This window comes from Mobula hypostoma, chromosome 10, assembly GCF_963921235.1.
Source record: "Mobula hypostoma chromosome 10, sMobHyp1.1, whole genome shotgun sequence".
Classification (NCBI taxonomy): domain Eukaryota; kingdom Metazoa; phylum Chordata; class Chondrichthyes; order Myliobatiformes; family Myliobatidae; genus Mobula; species Mobula hypostoma.
In genome coordinates this window covers 90,198,721-90,213,334 of record NC_086106.1, presented here as the reverse complement: position 1 = coordinate 90,213,334, position 14,614 = coordinate 90,198,721, and the positions used below count along the sequence as shown (strand labels likewise).

General features: G+C 39.1%; 1 protein-coding gene across 2 annotated transcripts in view; it reads left to right on the top strand.

The window, feature by feature from the left end:
* The window catches only part of rab41 (RAB41, member RAS oncogene family), a 46,557-nt gene extending 32,687 nt beyond the window's left edge, over positions 1-13,870 (top strand). For both annotated transcript variants that reach the window (XM_063060838.1, XM_063060837.1), the window contains exons 5-8: positions 7,455-7,566; positions 8,542-8,635; positions 9,268-9,334; positions 10,983-13,870. In XM_063060838.1, the coding sequence (XP_062916908.1) occupies positions 7,455-7,566; positions 8,542-8,635; positions 9,268-9,334; positions 10,983-11,047 (338 nt within the window). In that variant the 3' untranslated portion in view covers positions 11,048-13,870. The remainder of the gene's footprint in view (positions 1-7,454; positions 7,567-8,541; positions 8,636-9,267; positions 9,335-10,982) is intronic.
* Positions 13,871-14,614: the final 744 nt, after the last annotated feature.

Here is a 14,614-nt window from a genome sequence, read left to right as displayed (position 1 = left end):
TTCAGACTCTCTGCCCTATCTATATTCCTCATAGATTTTATAACCCTCTATCATGTTTCCTTGGCAACTCCCAGTACTCTAGGGAGAACAAACCAAATTTGTCCAACCTTTTCTTATAGCCCGTACCCTCTTCTGCACCCTCTTCACAGTCTGCAGATTCTTCCTATAAAGGCACAATCAGAACTGGACATATTACTCCCAAGTATGGTTTGACTAAAGTTTTATACAGTATGATTGCCTTACACTTGTACTCAACACCCCTACCAATGTCAAGCATTCTTTATGCCTTCTTTACCACTTTATCGATTTGTAGAATCTTGTGAAATTATTTAGAACTGCTAAATAAATATTAGAGCAGTTAAACCCTTGTTTCACTGCAATTTTAATTTTTATTGTCAGCATCTCTGAAGAACACATCCTATTTAAACATTTGGTATCACTCTTGGTGCCTTAAATGGTAACAATATCCAATCTTTTTCATTCTTGGTATATAGAAGAACAAATCTTCAGTTTAAAAATCCCACCACTGATCAAGCTAATGCTTAGGGAGAGTCATATAGGAAACACTGGAGATGGTGGAAAATAAAAGTAAGTGCAAAAGAGTGAGATGGATTTGTGGGTAAAGTGATGATAGAAAAGGTTGACAGCAGTTGTTATAGCAGCAGTTTTTTTGGTCAGTGTTTCCATACATTGAATCAATTAAAGTTCAAGCTTGGAGCTAGTTGAAATAAATCAGTACCTATTTCTTTTTAAACAATGTGTATTATGTCTTGCATGAATGCAGCAATTCATGCAAGACATAACTCTATTGTGTCCGGTGCTCTTGACGTAGCCTGCTCTACATTCCTTTCATAAATTGGGGGACCGCTTTGTCAAGCACTTCTGCTCCATCCACCAAACATTTTAATTCCCATTCTGACATGTCAGTCCATGGCCTTCTCGTATCAAGGAGGAGACTACCCTCGGGGTGGAGGAACAATACCATAATGAGAGACAATGACATAAAGGAACAGAATTGGCCCTTTGGCCAAATGAGTCTGTTCTGCCATTTCATCATGGCTGATCCATTTCCCTCCCAGCCCCAGTCTTCTGCCTTCTCCCTGTATCCCTTCATACCCTGACTAATCAAGAATCTTATCAACCTCTGCCTTAAATATACCCTGACTGATTTGGCCTCCACAGTAGCCTACGGAAACGAGCTTCACAGATTCACCACACTCCGGCTAAAGAAATGCATCCTCATCTCCATTCTAAGGCTTTCTATTCTGAGGCTATGTCCTCTATTCTTAGACTTCCCCACTATATATATATATGTAGAGAGAGAGATAGATATATATATATATATATATATATATATATAGATATAGATATCTATATCTATATAGATATATATATCTATATCTATATCTATATAGATATATATATCTATATCTATATAGATATCTATATCTATATCTATATAGATATATATATCTATATCTATATCTATATAGATATATATATCTATATCTATATATATATTTTTTTAAATCCTCTCACGTCCACTCTATCAAGGCCTTTCAACATTTGATAGGTTTGAATAAGATCCCCCCCCCCCCCCATTCTTAACTCCATTGAGAACAGTCTCAGAGCCATCAAACTTTCTGGAATACTTTTCATGAACCTCCTTTGAACCCTGTCCAATGTCAGCACATCCTTCCTTAGATAAGGGGCCCAAATCTGCTCTTGATACTCCAAGTGAGGCCTTACCAGTACCTTATAAAGCCTCAGCATTACATCATTGCTTTTATATTCTAGTCCCCTAGAAATGAATGATAACGTTACATTTGCCTTCCTCACTACTATTGTAGCGTGGATGAAATCACCGGGGAGACAGAGTCACTGGTAGATACAAAGCAGCTTCTTTATTTGACACAACAAAGTACAGCAGGCATCTACGTACCGAGACACTTTCCGCAGAAAGGTCTGCTAGCTAAAACGTGGGCTCGATATTTATATGCTAAACACAAAGGCAATCGCTACTTAAAAAGTTACAGACAATGCTTCCTTTTGAAGTTACATACAAACATCACACCTTCGGATTTCATCCTTTCCTTCTGACGCCAACATGTCTGTGTTGGTATCCACAGCCTTTAGTTCAAACCACAATACATTTATTTGGCATTTTACGTGCTAACATAGAAGACAATTAATATTTATAATGTATAGATAAGACTGTCTTCGAAACTACAGCATCAGGCACCAGAAGCATCTGGTATTTACACCTTTTAGGAAGCCCATTGTGGTGGACTCAATCCACAGTCCTTTGTCAAACAGTTAAAATAGAAGTCTGGTGGCTAAAGTCATATTAAGTGTTAACAAATCATCTACCCAAAACGAAATCCACTCCAACAGTCCCTCCTCTTGGCCCTCCTGGACAAATTAAATTTGTACCAGGAAAGGCCAACCTAGGAGGATCTGCTCAAATAGGGCAGCAAAAATGCCCTGTCTCGAAATTCCCCCCCCCCCCCCAATTTTATGTACCTCGCTATCTATCCTAGCATTACCTACTAAATGTTAAGCAGAGAGGCTGTTCCAAGTCTTTAGGAATGCAGCTCCTTTCATGTGCCTGCAGGCTGACTACATCTTAAATCACATTCCTTTGTCTTCAGTCCTTTATCCTCTGGTCGCTGAAACTCTCCTTCCAGGAGCACCCACGGGCTCTCTCATCAATGTACAGGAAGGGGTTGGGGTGGCCTCTACGTAAACGTCTGCAAGGACCTCTCCCCGGTGGCACCCCCTTCCGAACTGTCCAGTCGATCACTGGCTCAACTGCTGAAAAGGGCTCAGCTCTTCAGACTCGGGGTGACTGCTTTCAGATGCCGTGTGCAGTCTGAAATGCCATCGAAGTGGTGGAACTTGCCATCTCTGCTTTAACTCAAAAATCCCTCCCCATCTATTTCCCAAATAATTTTCTATACTATGCTATAAAATTAATCATCTACCTTCAGCAACCAGCCTTCTATACAGAGAACCATCGTCATCACACTTTAGCAGGCTATTCATGGTTTCTCCAACACGTTCTCAGTGTCTTCTGCCACGCTCTCAGTGTTTTCTGCCTTTGCGTTTTCTCTGGGTATGTTTTCATCAGCTGTGGTCAGGTCTGCCATGGCCGGCTGGTGTTCCTCTCTTAGGTTCTCTGTAATTACATGGTTACTGGGTACACTTGGTTTCCCCACTCCATCTGTGGGAGCAACAAGAGGGTGAGTTGTATGCTTTAACTTGAGTCCAGTGCTTCCACTGGCTGCCTCGCCGAGTCTGTACACAGACACACGGATCATTCGTTAAGAGTACCGTCTGTGGTCCTATCCACCTGGGGGCAAACCCTGGCCTTTCTGGCAGCACCCTCACCATAACTTGGTCGCCGGGCTGTGGAAGAACTATCCCCTTTCCCTCTGGCTCTTTCTGATCAGCAATTCCCTGCTGTTGTTTCGCTTGGTCCTTTAATACTTTAAGTTGACAGTAACTTTTCCCCCTGCTTTTTGGCAGGGGCCCTGTGAAGTCTATCTGGATGTTTTTCCAGGGTCCCCTCGGCCGAGGCTGATTTGCCCGCTGTAGCTTTCTGCCCTTACCAGGGTTATGCTGGGCACAAGTGATACAATGGTGACAGAATTTCTCAACATTCCCATGTGTCCAGCACCCATCTGGTCCCTTCTTCGCTCCTTTTCTCCTCCATTTTTCCTTCTCTTCTGTCTCTACCTCTTCATATAATTTTACTAAGCTGGCCTCTGTCGTTTCCTCCTGCACACTTGCAATTTCAATTGCCTCTTGTTCCCCTGCTTCCTTATTTGCAGTAATGTCTGCCCTCGGAAGAACTGGGAAAACTTCATGTTCTGGAGTGGCCGCAGTCTCTCCAAGTATCCCCTGGTGTTTTGGTTCCTTCGCTATACCCTGAACAGCGGTCAGTGTGTCAGTTTGTCTAGGGTCCTGCTTGGGGGTTTATACAGACCCTCCTCTATTTTAACTGGGTCTGTCTCTACCTGCTCACAATCTTGCTTGTCTCTAGCCCACACAGCTGGGAACTGCTGACAGAGTAACCCATAGACACCATCCTGGCTCCAGTCTCTAATGATTGGGGCAGCTGCGGCTATGCTAGCCAGGCCGTGTATTCTGTTGGTCGTGCGCGTTTGCTGCCCCTGATTCCTCCATATTATTTCTCCCTTTCCCGAATCTATGACAGCTCCTGCTTCCCTTAGGATGTCTATTCCAATGATCGTGCCTTCATTATTTGGACATACCCCAAAATACACTGGAAGTTGCACTCCCCCTATTTCTAGTATTTGTTTCTCACTTCTTTCTGCATTTACTGTTTACCCTCCTACACCCTAATATAACTGGCCTGCCCGGTTGTTGGAAAGGGCAAGTCTGTTATCGATACAGCTGCCCCTGTGTCCACTAACATATTGCATTGCCGTCCCCCTAACAATGCCGTTATGTACATCCGTGAGTCATCAAAGCTGGCCATGGAGCCCGCTGACACATCCTTTTTTGCCTTAAGAGGCGCTGTCACTAACTCTTTGATCTGATCGACAGTCAGACTAGACTGGGTGTCTGCCGTGACCTTCGCCTGGGTTTTCCCCCTCCCTTTTGGACACTGTCTCCAGCTATGTCCCGATAGGCCACAGCTGTAGCTTATCAACTCCTTCACTGTCTTATACCTCGTCCGGCAGTCCTTTGTAAAGTGTCCTGGCTGTTGGCAAGCAAAACAAACTCTCCAAGACATCACAGCAGCTGCATCCACTATACCCACTTTACGATTTCTCTTGCCTTTTCTTTGGTCTATCTCACTGGCCCATGAAACTATCTCAGAGTAGTTGGACCCTACCGTTATGCCTAAATCTAAAACTTCCTGGTGGGCTGAGCTCAGGCCTTCCTTCAGCATTTTTAGGAAGACTGGGTCATCCCTCCCTGGGTTAAACAACCCTGAATACTTCTCGTACACTCGGTATTTACGTTCTGCATAATCCATGGCTGTCTCGTCAGCTTTTTGTATCACTGCCATTATCATTCCCCAGCTACTCTCGCCTCCCCCCAGCCGCTGCCTCACTTCCCCTTTAAAGGAGCGATATCTTTCTTCATTACTGGCGCTCCCAGTAGTTGCCCATGTACCATCCCGCACCCCCTGGGCCATACTGTCCCACATATTCCTTGGGCACTTTGCTTTCACTAACACATGTATATCTTTAGGGTGCATCTGGTGAATTTCAACCATTTCCTCGAGCTTGCGCCAGAACTCTGAATTCCCACATGCGACTTTAAGTGAGGGCAACTTGGACAAAATGCTCTGTTTCTCCCCGGGGGTGAAGGGCTTATGAATAGTCGTAATCAAGGTCAAGGGCTGGCTCGGATCATCAGGGTTCTCAACCTGACATTGCCTGTCCTCAATAGGTGCTATTCTGGTAGATCTATCTGGGTAAAAACAATTCCCACACTATGCAAAATATCATAGACGGGTAGCAGTTAAACAGTACAAAGTTAAAACCACAGAGTATGTATTCCACAATCTGCCAATTTTGAGTACCCGAACTCATGATGCCTGTTGTATTCCCTTGCATCACACTTGCAAACACATACACTAAAATGCAGCTCCCCAAACGAGTATACACGCCCCTACTCTGGCGTCTCGAACCATACCGTTGGTTACCACCTTTCGCAACTGGTGGTCCAACTCTCACCAAGTTAACATGCAAAGATTCCTCACTTACATAAACACACATGCACACACTACTTTTATATCTACCAGTTCAGCTCTCCACGTTCGTGATACCTCGTGTTCCCGTGTGTCCACCGACCGAACAGATCCAAATGTGAGTGTTATTTTAGAAATATACTCACCAACTTAGACTGCTAGGAACGCTGGCCACACGACGGGTCACGAAGGTATCCCACTCCTGACACCAAATGTTATAGCGTGGATGAAATCACCGGAGAGACAGAGTCACTGGTAGGTAAAAAGCAGCTTCTTTATTCGACACAGCAAGGTACAGCAGGCATCTTAACGGATGGAGACGCTTTCCGCAGAAAGGTCTGCTAGCTAAAATGTGGGCTCGATATTTATATGCTAAACACAAAGGCAATCGCTACTTAAAAAGTTACAGACAATGCATCCTTTTGAAGTTACATACAAACATCACACCTTCGGATTTCATCCTTTCCTTCTGACGCCAACATGTCTGTGTTGGTATCCACAGCCTTTAGTTCAATCCACAATACATTTATTTGGCATTTTACGTGCTAACATAGAAGACAATTAATATTTATAATGTATAGGTAAGACTGTCTTCGAAACTACAGCATCAGGCACCAGAAGCATCTGGTATTTACACCTTTTAGGAAGCCCATTGTGGTGGATTCAATCCACAGTCCTTTGTCAAACAGTTAAAATAGAAGTCTGGTGGCCAAAGTCATTTAAGTGTTAACAAATCATCTACCCAAAAAGAAATCAACAACTACCGACTCAAACTGCAAATTAACCTTTAGGAAATCCTGTACAAGGACTCCCAAGTCCGACTTGCACCTCAGATTTTTGAATTTCCTCACCATTTAGAAAATAGTCTTATGTTTTTACTTATTCTACCAAAATGCATGGCCATACATTTCCTGACACCATGTTCCATTTGCCACTTCTTTGTCCATTTTCTTAATCTGTCAGTTTGAATTACATCTGGGTAACCTCCAACCCGGTAGCATGAATGTGAATTTCTCCTTCCAATTTTAAAAAAATTCCCAACCCCCACCCAGCCACTCTTCTGTTCCCAAGTCTGACCCCTCTCACCTGCCTATCTCTTCCTCCCAGCTCCCCTCCTTCCCTTTCTCGCATGGTCCCCTCTGCTGTCCTATCAGATTCTTTCTTCTCCCGCCTTTACTCTTTCCAACTGACCTGGCTTCAGCTATCACCTTCTAAGCTAGCCTCCTTCTCCTCCCCCCACCTTTTTATTATGACGTGTGCCTCTTTCTTTTCCATCCTGAAGAAAGGTCTCGACCCAAAACATCAACTGTTTATTCATTTCCATAAATGCTGCCTGTCCTGCTGAGTTGCTCCAGCATTTTATGTGTGTTACTATGAACAGTGCAATGATGGGAGAAACCTTTAGCCATCATAGTAACAAAAATGCATTTGAAATAGCAACTCAGCTGATCCAACAAGTTTATTTTTGCCAGATTTCCTTTGTTAATTTCTGTTCATTAGGAGAAGTAATTCTTCATAATCTTTCATTTTTATGTATAGGCTTTTACCATTTTGGCAGAAAGTGAACATGTTGCATATAGCAGAATGGAATTGAGTTCCACATTAAGCTACCAATGTAATGTCTGCTGTTGGTTAATAACAGCCAGTTCTAGCATTTAAACTTATCAAATTACATTGATATATTCTTAGATTCTCTGTCTTTTCACTTTTTCTCTACAATTTCTAGATTTGAACTCTTTCCAACAGACTTCAAAATGGATTGATGATGTACGGACAGAAAGGGGAAGTGATGTCATCATTATGTTAGTTGGAAATAAAACTGATTTGGCAGATAAAAGGTAACACCATTCAGTGCATTGGATGTACTTTTATGCTTCCACATGTATCATTTTTTAATTGAAGTTAAAGATGGAATGATTTGGTATGTGCTGAATCTTAATAGTTAATTCTACTGTAAAAGTAGGTTATCAAATTATAGGTATTCCTGTCCTCAGATCTGCACCATATAATGTGAGATCATCAGTTTTTAAGTAATCATTTGTCAAAATTCAGATCTTTGAGTAGGATCTTCGGAAGCAGACTTAAAGGGATCCTATCCAAAATTGTGAACCTACCTTGACATTCAGCAGTTTAATTTGATTTGTGACATAATAGTGGCTACAGGCTTGACTTGTAGTGAGGAGGTAATTTGGGTGGCATGCCACATGGAGTGTGAGCACTGACAGGTTTAATAAAACATTGTATTCTGGAGGATGAGGCTCTAAAAAATATTCAAAATCCTGTAAAGTATTCAGAAATAGTGAAATGAAACACAAATGATTCTACGCTTCAAGTTAGTAACAAGTCTGCACTTTTCAATGAGATACAAAAATTAGAAAAGGAGCTTGCATGCTAAGCAATGAGATATTGCCTTGCAAATTGTGATTGCGTACTCTGGAAAATTGAATTGCCAGTATATTTAGTACTTCTTTAATAAAAGTTTTTTGGTAGCATCCAGTTAGCCAGTAGAAGAAGGATACCTACAAATAAACATAAGACCAACTAAACTATGTAACATGCTCAGAAATTGAGCCATGATTGGAAGCACTAAACAAATTATATTGTTGACATCAAAACTCATTGCATTTTGCCAACTATCTTTTAATCTTGAAGGGAGAGAGTAGGCAGTTATCAATCATGATGTCTTGGCACAAATAAAGTATGTTAAAAAAATGTTGTTCCTTTTAGTATTTATACGGTTAACTGTGGATATGCTAGAATTCCTTACAGTTAGATTGTTTGCTAATTTTTTTTTTGCATTTACATTGTTGTAGGCAGGTTTCCATGGAAGAAGGTGAGAGGAAAGCCAGGGAGCTAAATGTAATGTACATTGAAACCAGTGCTAAAGCAGGATATAATGTCAAGCAGGTATGTCTGTGAAATTGAAAGGGATTTGAAATTTCACTGGAATTTGATTTGTACCAAACAGTTGCTGCTCTGAATTTATAAACAGGTTGTTGTGAAGTATGCAGAGTATCATTTGCGAAAAGAAAACCCTGTTAAATGCTTTCTCGCGGTCCTTCAGCTTACTTTAAACTATAAACGCTCGACACTTTCCCTCAGTTCCGAAGAAGTGTCCTACACTACAAACAATAACTGGTTTATCTTTTTATTGATGCTGAACCTGCTGAGTGTTTCCAGCTTATTGCGTCTTCAGATTTGTTTTTCATTGGTTTCAAAATTCTTTCAAAAGCTGTACCTACATGCCATTACTACTTTTCTGTAATATTAATACCCCCCACAAAAAATAATTCCTACATTGATTGTTGTTTAAGTCAGAGTTCCTAAATCTCCTCATTGTCCCCTTTAATTAATGCAAGCCTGTTGATAGAGAACCAAAAGAGAAGTCTTTAAGGCAAATTTAAGATGGTTTGTGACAAGTATAGACTATAGACACTATATACTTGCCTAAAACAAATGTTGTTTTGTTTTCATAGTTTGACTTTTGTTGAACAGGATAATCTTTCCCGAGTCATCAATTTCTCATTCTTGTCTTGTAGCTTTTCCGGCGTGTAGCTGCTGCACTTCCTGGTATGGACAATGCACCTGAAAAGAGCAAAGAAGACAGTATCCTTTAAGAATATCTAGTTATAAGTTAGAACAGAGTCAAATAAGACTTCGATTTTTTTTATTCTATCTTTTAGGATAGCACTTAATAATAATTAGCTAGATTGAGAATGTAAATCCTGGCTTGAATCTTTGGTTCCTTGGGGCAGAGCCACATCCAGTTCTGATTCCTTCCAGTTGAATAGAATAATAATATTCTGTTTTAATTTTGCAGAAATGAGAATCAAGCTATTTACCTTCTGATCCTCTTGCCCAAAGATGATTACAATAACGTTTAGAGACTAGTGGTGAGAGGGATGATGTTGGGCGGGGTGGGGGAGGAATTTGGATGAGAAAGTCACAGACATAGACTACTCTGACCACAAATAGCTGAGCAAAAAGAAAACAAAGACTTATTTGCTGAACAGGCTGATAATTATTCCACATGACATCCGTGTTTGTTTATTGGGGTTGGGTGAACTTGCTTAGATCTCTGGTGACTATACAGTAAGACCCTCCTGAACTATGAGCAAGATCATTTTTTTAATTGCTTCCAAGTTTGAAACTAATAGTTCAAGAATGAGAGAACTTTATCCTGTCAGATAGCTTGGTAATTCTGCATGGATTCACAGAATGCACATAAATATCTCAAGCAGCAGGTGAAGTTAAAAGAACCACAACCTCAACAAGATGTCAGCATGTTGGAGGAGATTGGAAAACCACTGCTGGTAATGTTTTGGCAAGGTTTCAAAACAAAATTAGAGCTAGTTATTTGTATGCTTTCATACTGGCACTTTAACTTGACAACTGAAATCGTACTTTTACAGATGATGCTAAGATTTGGGTGGTCATTGATGGTGGTCAGCAGTTTAATGGCTATGCTAGCTATTAAATGATTGTGATTGAGTCAAGGTGAACAAGTGGTTGATCTTGTCGTTTTTGTAGAGAGAAACAGCAATGAGAAGCACAGGCTACTCATACAAAAGCGATCTTTCATAATACAGTAAAAGCGGGGGATCTGACTGAGTGCTTGATAGCTCATGGACATCAGCACTAAAAAGTGTTTTAATTTATCTTTTATTTGGGACCAGAGAAATCCTCAACTCTATGCACCTTCCAAACTGATTGCAAACCTATTTTGGCCCAGCCATTAATGTTGTTTCTCTTCCCAGTAAACTTGAATTTCCACATGATACTCATGACCTTTGAGCTTCATGTATGATAGATCCTAAAAATTAAACACGAATCTGCTTTTTCCAAGTGCTGAAGACTTTCCACTTATTAAAACTAAACATTGGACCCCCCCTCTTTTGGAGCCATTTGGCCTTGTGGATGGTATGAAGCTTCTCTCCTTGTAGAACATGCTAGTCTAAATAAACAACTTGATATAGTTCTACAAGTTGCTACTGAGTTTCCCAAGCTGGTTGAATATCATTGAGCTTTACAAATGGTTAAAATACTGTTTTAGAGCAGTTGGCTACTTTTTCAAAGAATTCAGCAAAATTTATCAAAATCTGTACAAAGAAATGCTGGAGCTAGTTTGAAGAAAAAGAAGTTATGCAATTATTAGTGTATATATACTTTGGTTAGGGGTTGCAGTGATTCTTCTATGTCCTTGGTATAGATGCAGGATATTAAGGTAAATATTTCCTTAACTCCAGCTACACAGTGATTGATATCAAACTGGAGAAACCACCTGAACCGCCAATCAACGAGGGTGGTTGCTCCTGCTAATGCTGGCACAATCAAACTGTTCCTTATTAGCCAGCATCACCAGTTGCATTACAGTCATTGACTAGCCACCTTGCTCCCTCTTAATGGTGTGCTGGCTCGGTAATGTGTGAACGTGCTGCTACCGAGGTGTCAAACACACCAGGAGCTTCATTCAGAAAATTCAATTTCATTTCCTTCAGCTGCATGGTTTATTTAAGATCTGAGATCGAGTTTGATTTTGTTATGTTATGTATTGCACTCTAACACTGAGCGATGCAGTCCTCTACATTGTACAGAAATGTGTGCACGATGTAAAATGTTTGTGTGAATATGCAAAGATGTTGCTGTATCAGATTTTCAAAAAAGGAAAAATTGTCTGTGATGAAGTCCTGATATGAGTATGAGCTGAGGTGCTGATGTTGGTTTGACCACAGAGAATGCTTTTATGATGGTGGTGGAGTATCAGAACAACATGTGTTCCACAAGACTCTTGGTGTCTAATTGATCTAGAATGCTGCCTTGGGTGATTTGTAATATATTGGAGCAGCCTTCCAACAATCCATTGGCATAGCAGTCTTGATTTTTCTATCATTAAGCAAAGATGCAATGCAGGATTAATTATTTGACATCTTCTGAATATATCTCATGCTTTATCATATGTGCACAAGCATATGGAGCTCAAGTGCAGACGAGGAATGCAGTGGTCTTTGAAGTAATTAAAGATTTTCCTCTGATTAGCCACTCAGTCTTCCTTCCAAAGAAGGCAGAGATTAGGTGGCTTTAGGTACTCTTAAAATAACTTTTAAAAAAAATTATGCTTTATAAATTAATTTTGTGACGTGATGAAATGGTTAAACAATAGAGAATTTTTTTATTACTATTTCCTTAAGTTACTTGGTCAATATCAAAATAAAGAGGATTCTTTTCAAATAGCCCCAATAGATTTAATTTACAAAATTAATCAGCAATTTTATATTCTAAACGAATATCTGTTTCATGGGCCATTTTAATAAGAAGTGTTAAATATGTAGTAATGTTTATGATTTTGCTGAGAAAGGATACTTGAGAATTTTATTTGTTGATGAAAATGTCCAAGTAATCACGGTGTTTGATTATAATTTTCTGTATTGAGCCACAATGCTCTGAGACTAAATGGAGTCTTTCTGAATAGCTTTGCTGTAGTTGAAAGGATGTTTTAATGCAAGATCAGTGATAAAATAGAATAAATATTACTTGAAATAACAGCTTTGTACACCACTTTCTTTGTGAATTAAGAGTTTACTAGTAAACATTCTCCAGGTGAGTTACAATTTATAGCTATGTATAGATTCTGCACAGCTTCTGTACTAAAGGCGTAATGTGTACCTGTTGTTTAGATTTAGGAGGGGCTAATAGTGATATTTCATGAGATTTGTCCTTTAGCAAGTTCAGTTTCACAGCAAAGTATTTATGTGAATGCCTGAATTTTGGAATCCTTTTAATGGAATATGTGAATTCTTAAATGTATTTGCTATGGACAATATTTTGATGTATTTACTGTTTTCAACTAATCATAGCTTTTGGCTTACTCACCCTATAAGACTGTGTTTGATGCACACTTGAGGTGCCCATGTTCCTTCCAGTATAAATATTCTTTATGGGATGTTGTGCGTAAGGTCACTTCAAATTGATATAATGTTAATGCTAATTTAGCATTTTGTATCATAGTCCTACCAGAGGTGCAAATTAAACATTCTGACCAATGCTGTTTCTTCATTCGAGCTGCTATTTATTTAAACCAAAAGGGATAATATTAAAATGTAAAGGTTGATATTTAACTCATTGGCAGACTTGAAATTAACCTAGTTCTGGTAAATACTTTTATACCTGTAACTAGAGAGCATGTGATATCATTGACCCCTTAAATAATTAGAAATTTTTGGTTCCAGAAATCCTCATCATTTCTACTTAGAAATTAACTGGCATGGAATAAAATGTTAATAAAAAGCTAGAGAAACGAAATGAGCCATAAATAATTGATGTAGGATTCTGGATGTAGCATTCTATGCTCAAATATTGTTACAGGATACAGGATATTTGAAAATGATCACAGCATCATTAAAATACAGTGATTCACTGTGTCTCATTTGAAATTTGCATCTTTAATCACACTTTTAAATAAGCAATACACCCTTATTTGGAAGGATAGGAACACAGTTAAGGGGTTGATTTTGTCACTCAGTGAAATACTCCATTTGAACTTTACCATGTCTAATCAGCTTCATTTGATGAAGGTTTGCAAGGATGAAGTTGCAACTGTTACGCAAAATGCAGTTTTTCTATATGTCATGACAACGATTGTTGGTATTCTAATGCAACCTGTGGAGGCCAGTGATGAAGGATATTCTGTTGAATAATTTGAAAACAGCCAAAAAGAATGGTAAATATCTGCAGGCAAAGTACCTGAGCATCCTCCATCAGTTATGTATTTTTTGAATATTTAGCACAGTTGTCTTTTTGTTGTAAATAATTAACAATTGTAATGTTCTCATGTCTGTGTATGCATTTGCCAGTTTAAAATCTTTGGAAAGGCAGTAAGACACTAACCCACTCTTCTTTAATGAAGTTTATGCCCTTATCACTTAGATTAGTTCAGCCTGTGTACCTGTGTCTGAAGTCTTTTGCAAAGATAAATGTCATGTCATTCAAATAGTTCATTGACACCAACTATGTAATAAAGAAGCTATTTATGTCTTCATATTTCCTGTAATAAGTGATCTCATTACAGCTAGTTATTAGATTATTTGTATTAAGGTTGTAAAGTAACATCCTTGTATCACACAATAAAATGAGCCATTTCACCCCTGGTCATTTTTGTGTCAGGTTTCCTTGAATGTTCATCTGTGTGCCTTAAAAATCAAGGATAATTGATTTGGTTGTTGTGTACCTAAATTTTGGAGTACAGCCAGCAGAAAAGATAGTGAATGCTGAAATTCTGAAACTTGTTCAGAAAGTACTACAGTCCCATCAGCTTTTGCAATTTAATGCTCTAATGAAGGTTTATCAGCAATTTGAGACTTTCCTTCCAGTTGTAGCTGGTTGCATAGTATTTTTTCAAAAAATGCAACTACTTTGCTGAATAGCCTTAAAATATGTAGATATTTTCGGAGCTCACCATTATATGTTCAGCTAAACTTGTATTTAAGAGGAAAATACATCAATTAAGTGGACATAATTGAATGATTGTTAGTGACAACAGCAAGAAATTGCATGGATGCTTTTATAGTGGAATCCATAGGTGTATACATATAAATGCATCACAGTCTAAATACATAAGCTACCTATAAATATTACATCAGATGAATGCCAAATTATTTTCTTTCCTTTAAATAAATAGCGTTCTTGTTAGCTAAAGTAAACAAATACAATTTAGAAAGACGAAAAATGGAGTAATAATGTGGATCCTTAAGAACCCTGAAAATGGGTTCAACAAAGGAAAATACCAAAACAAAAGTTAGGTGCCGGAAACTGACGCTTAAAAACCTTAACGGATTGTTTAAGTTCTGTTCGCAGAGAGGAGGCAATAAAATGGGTAATTCAGGGAGCAAC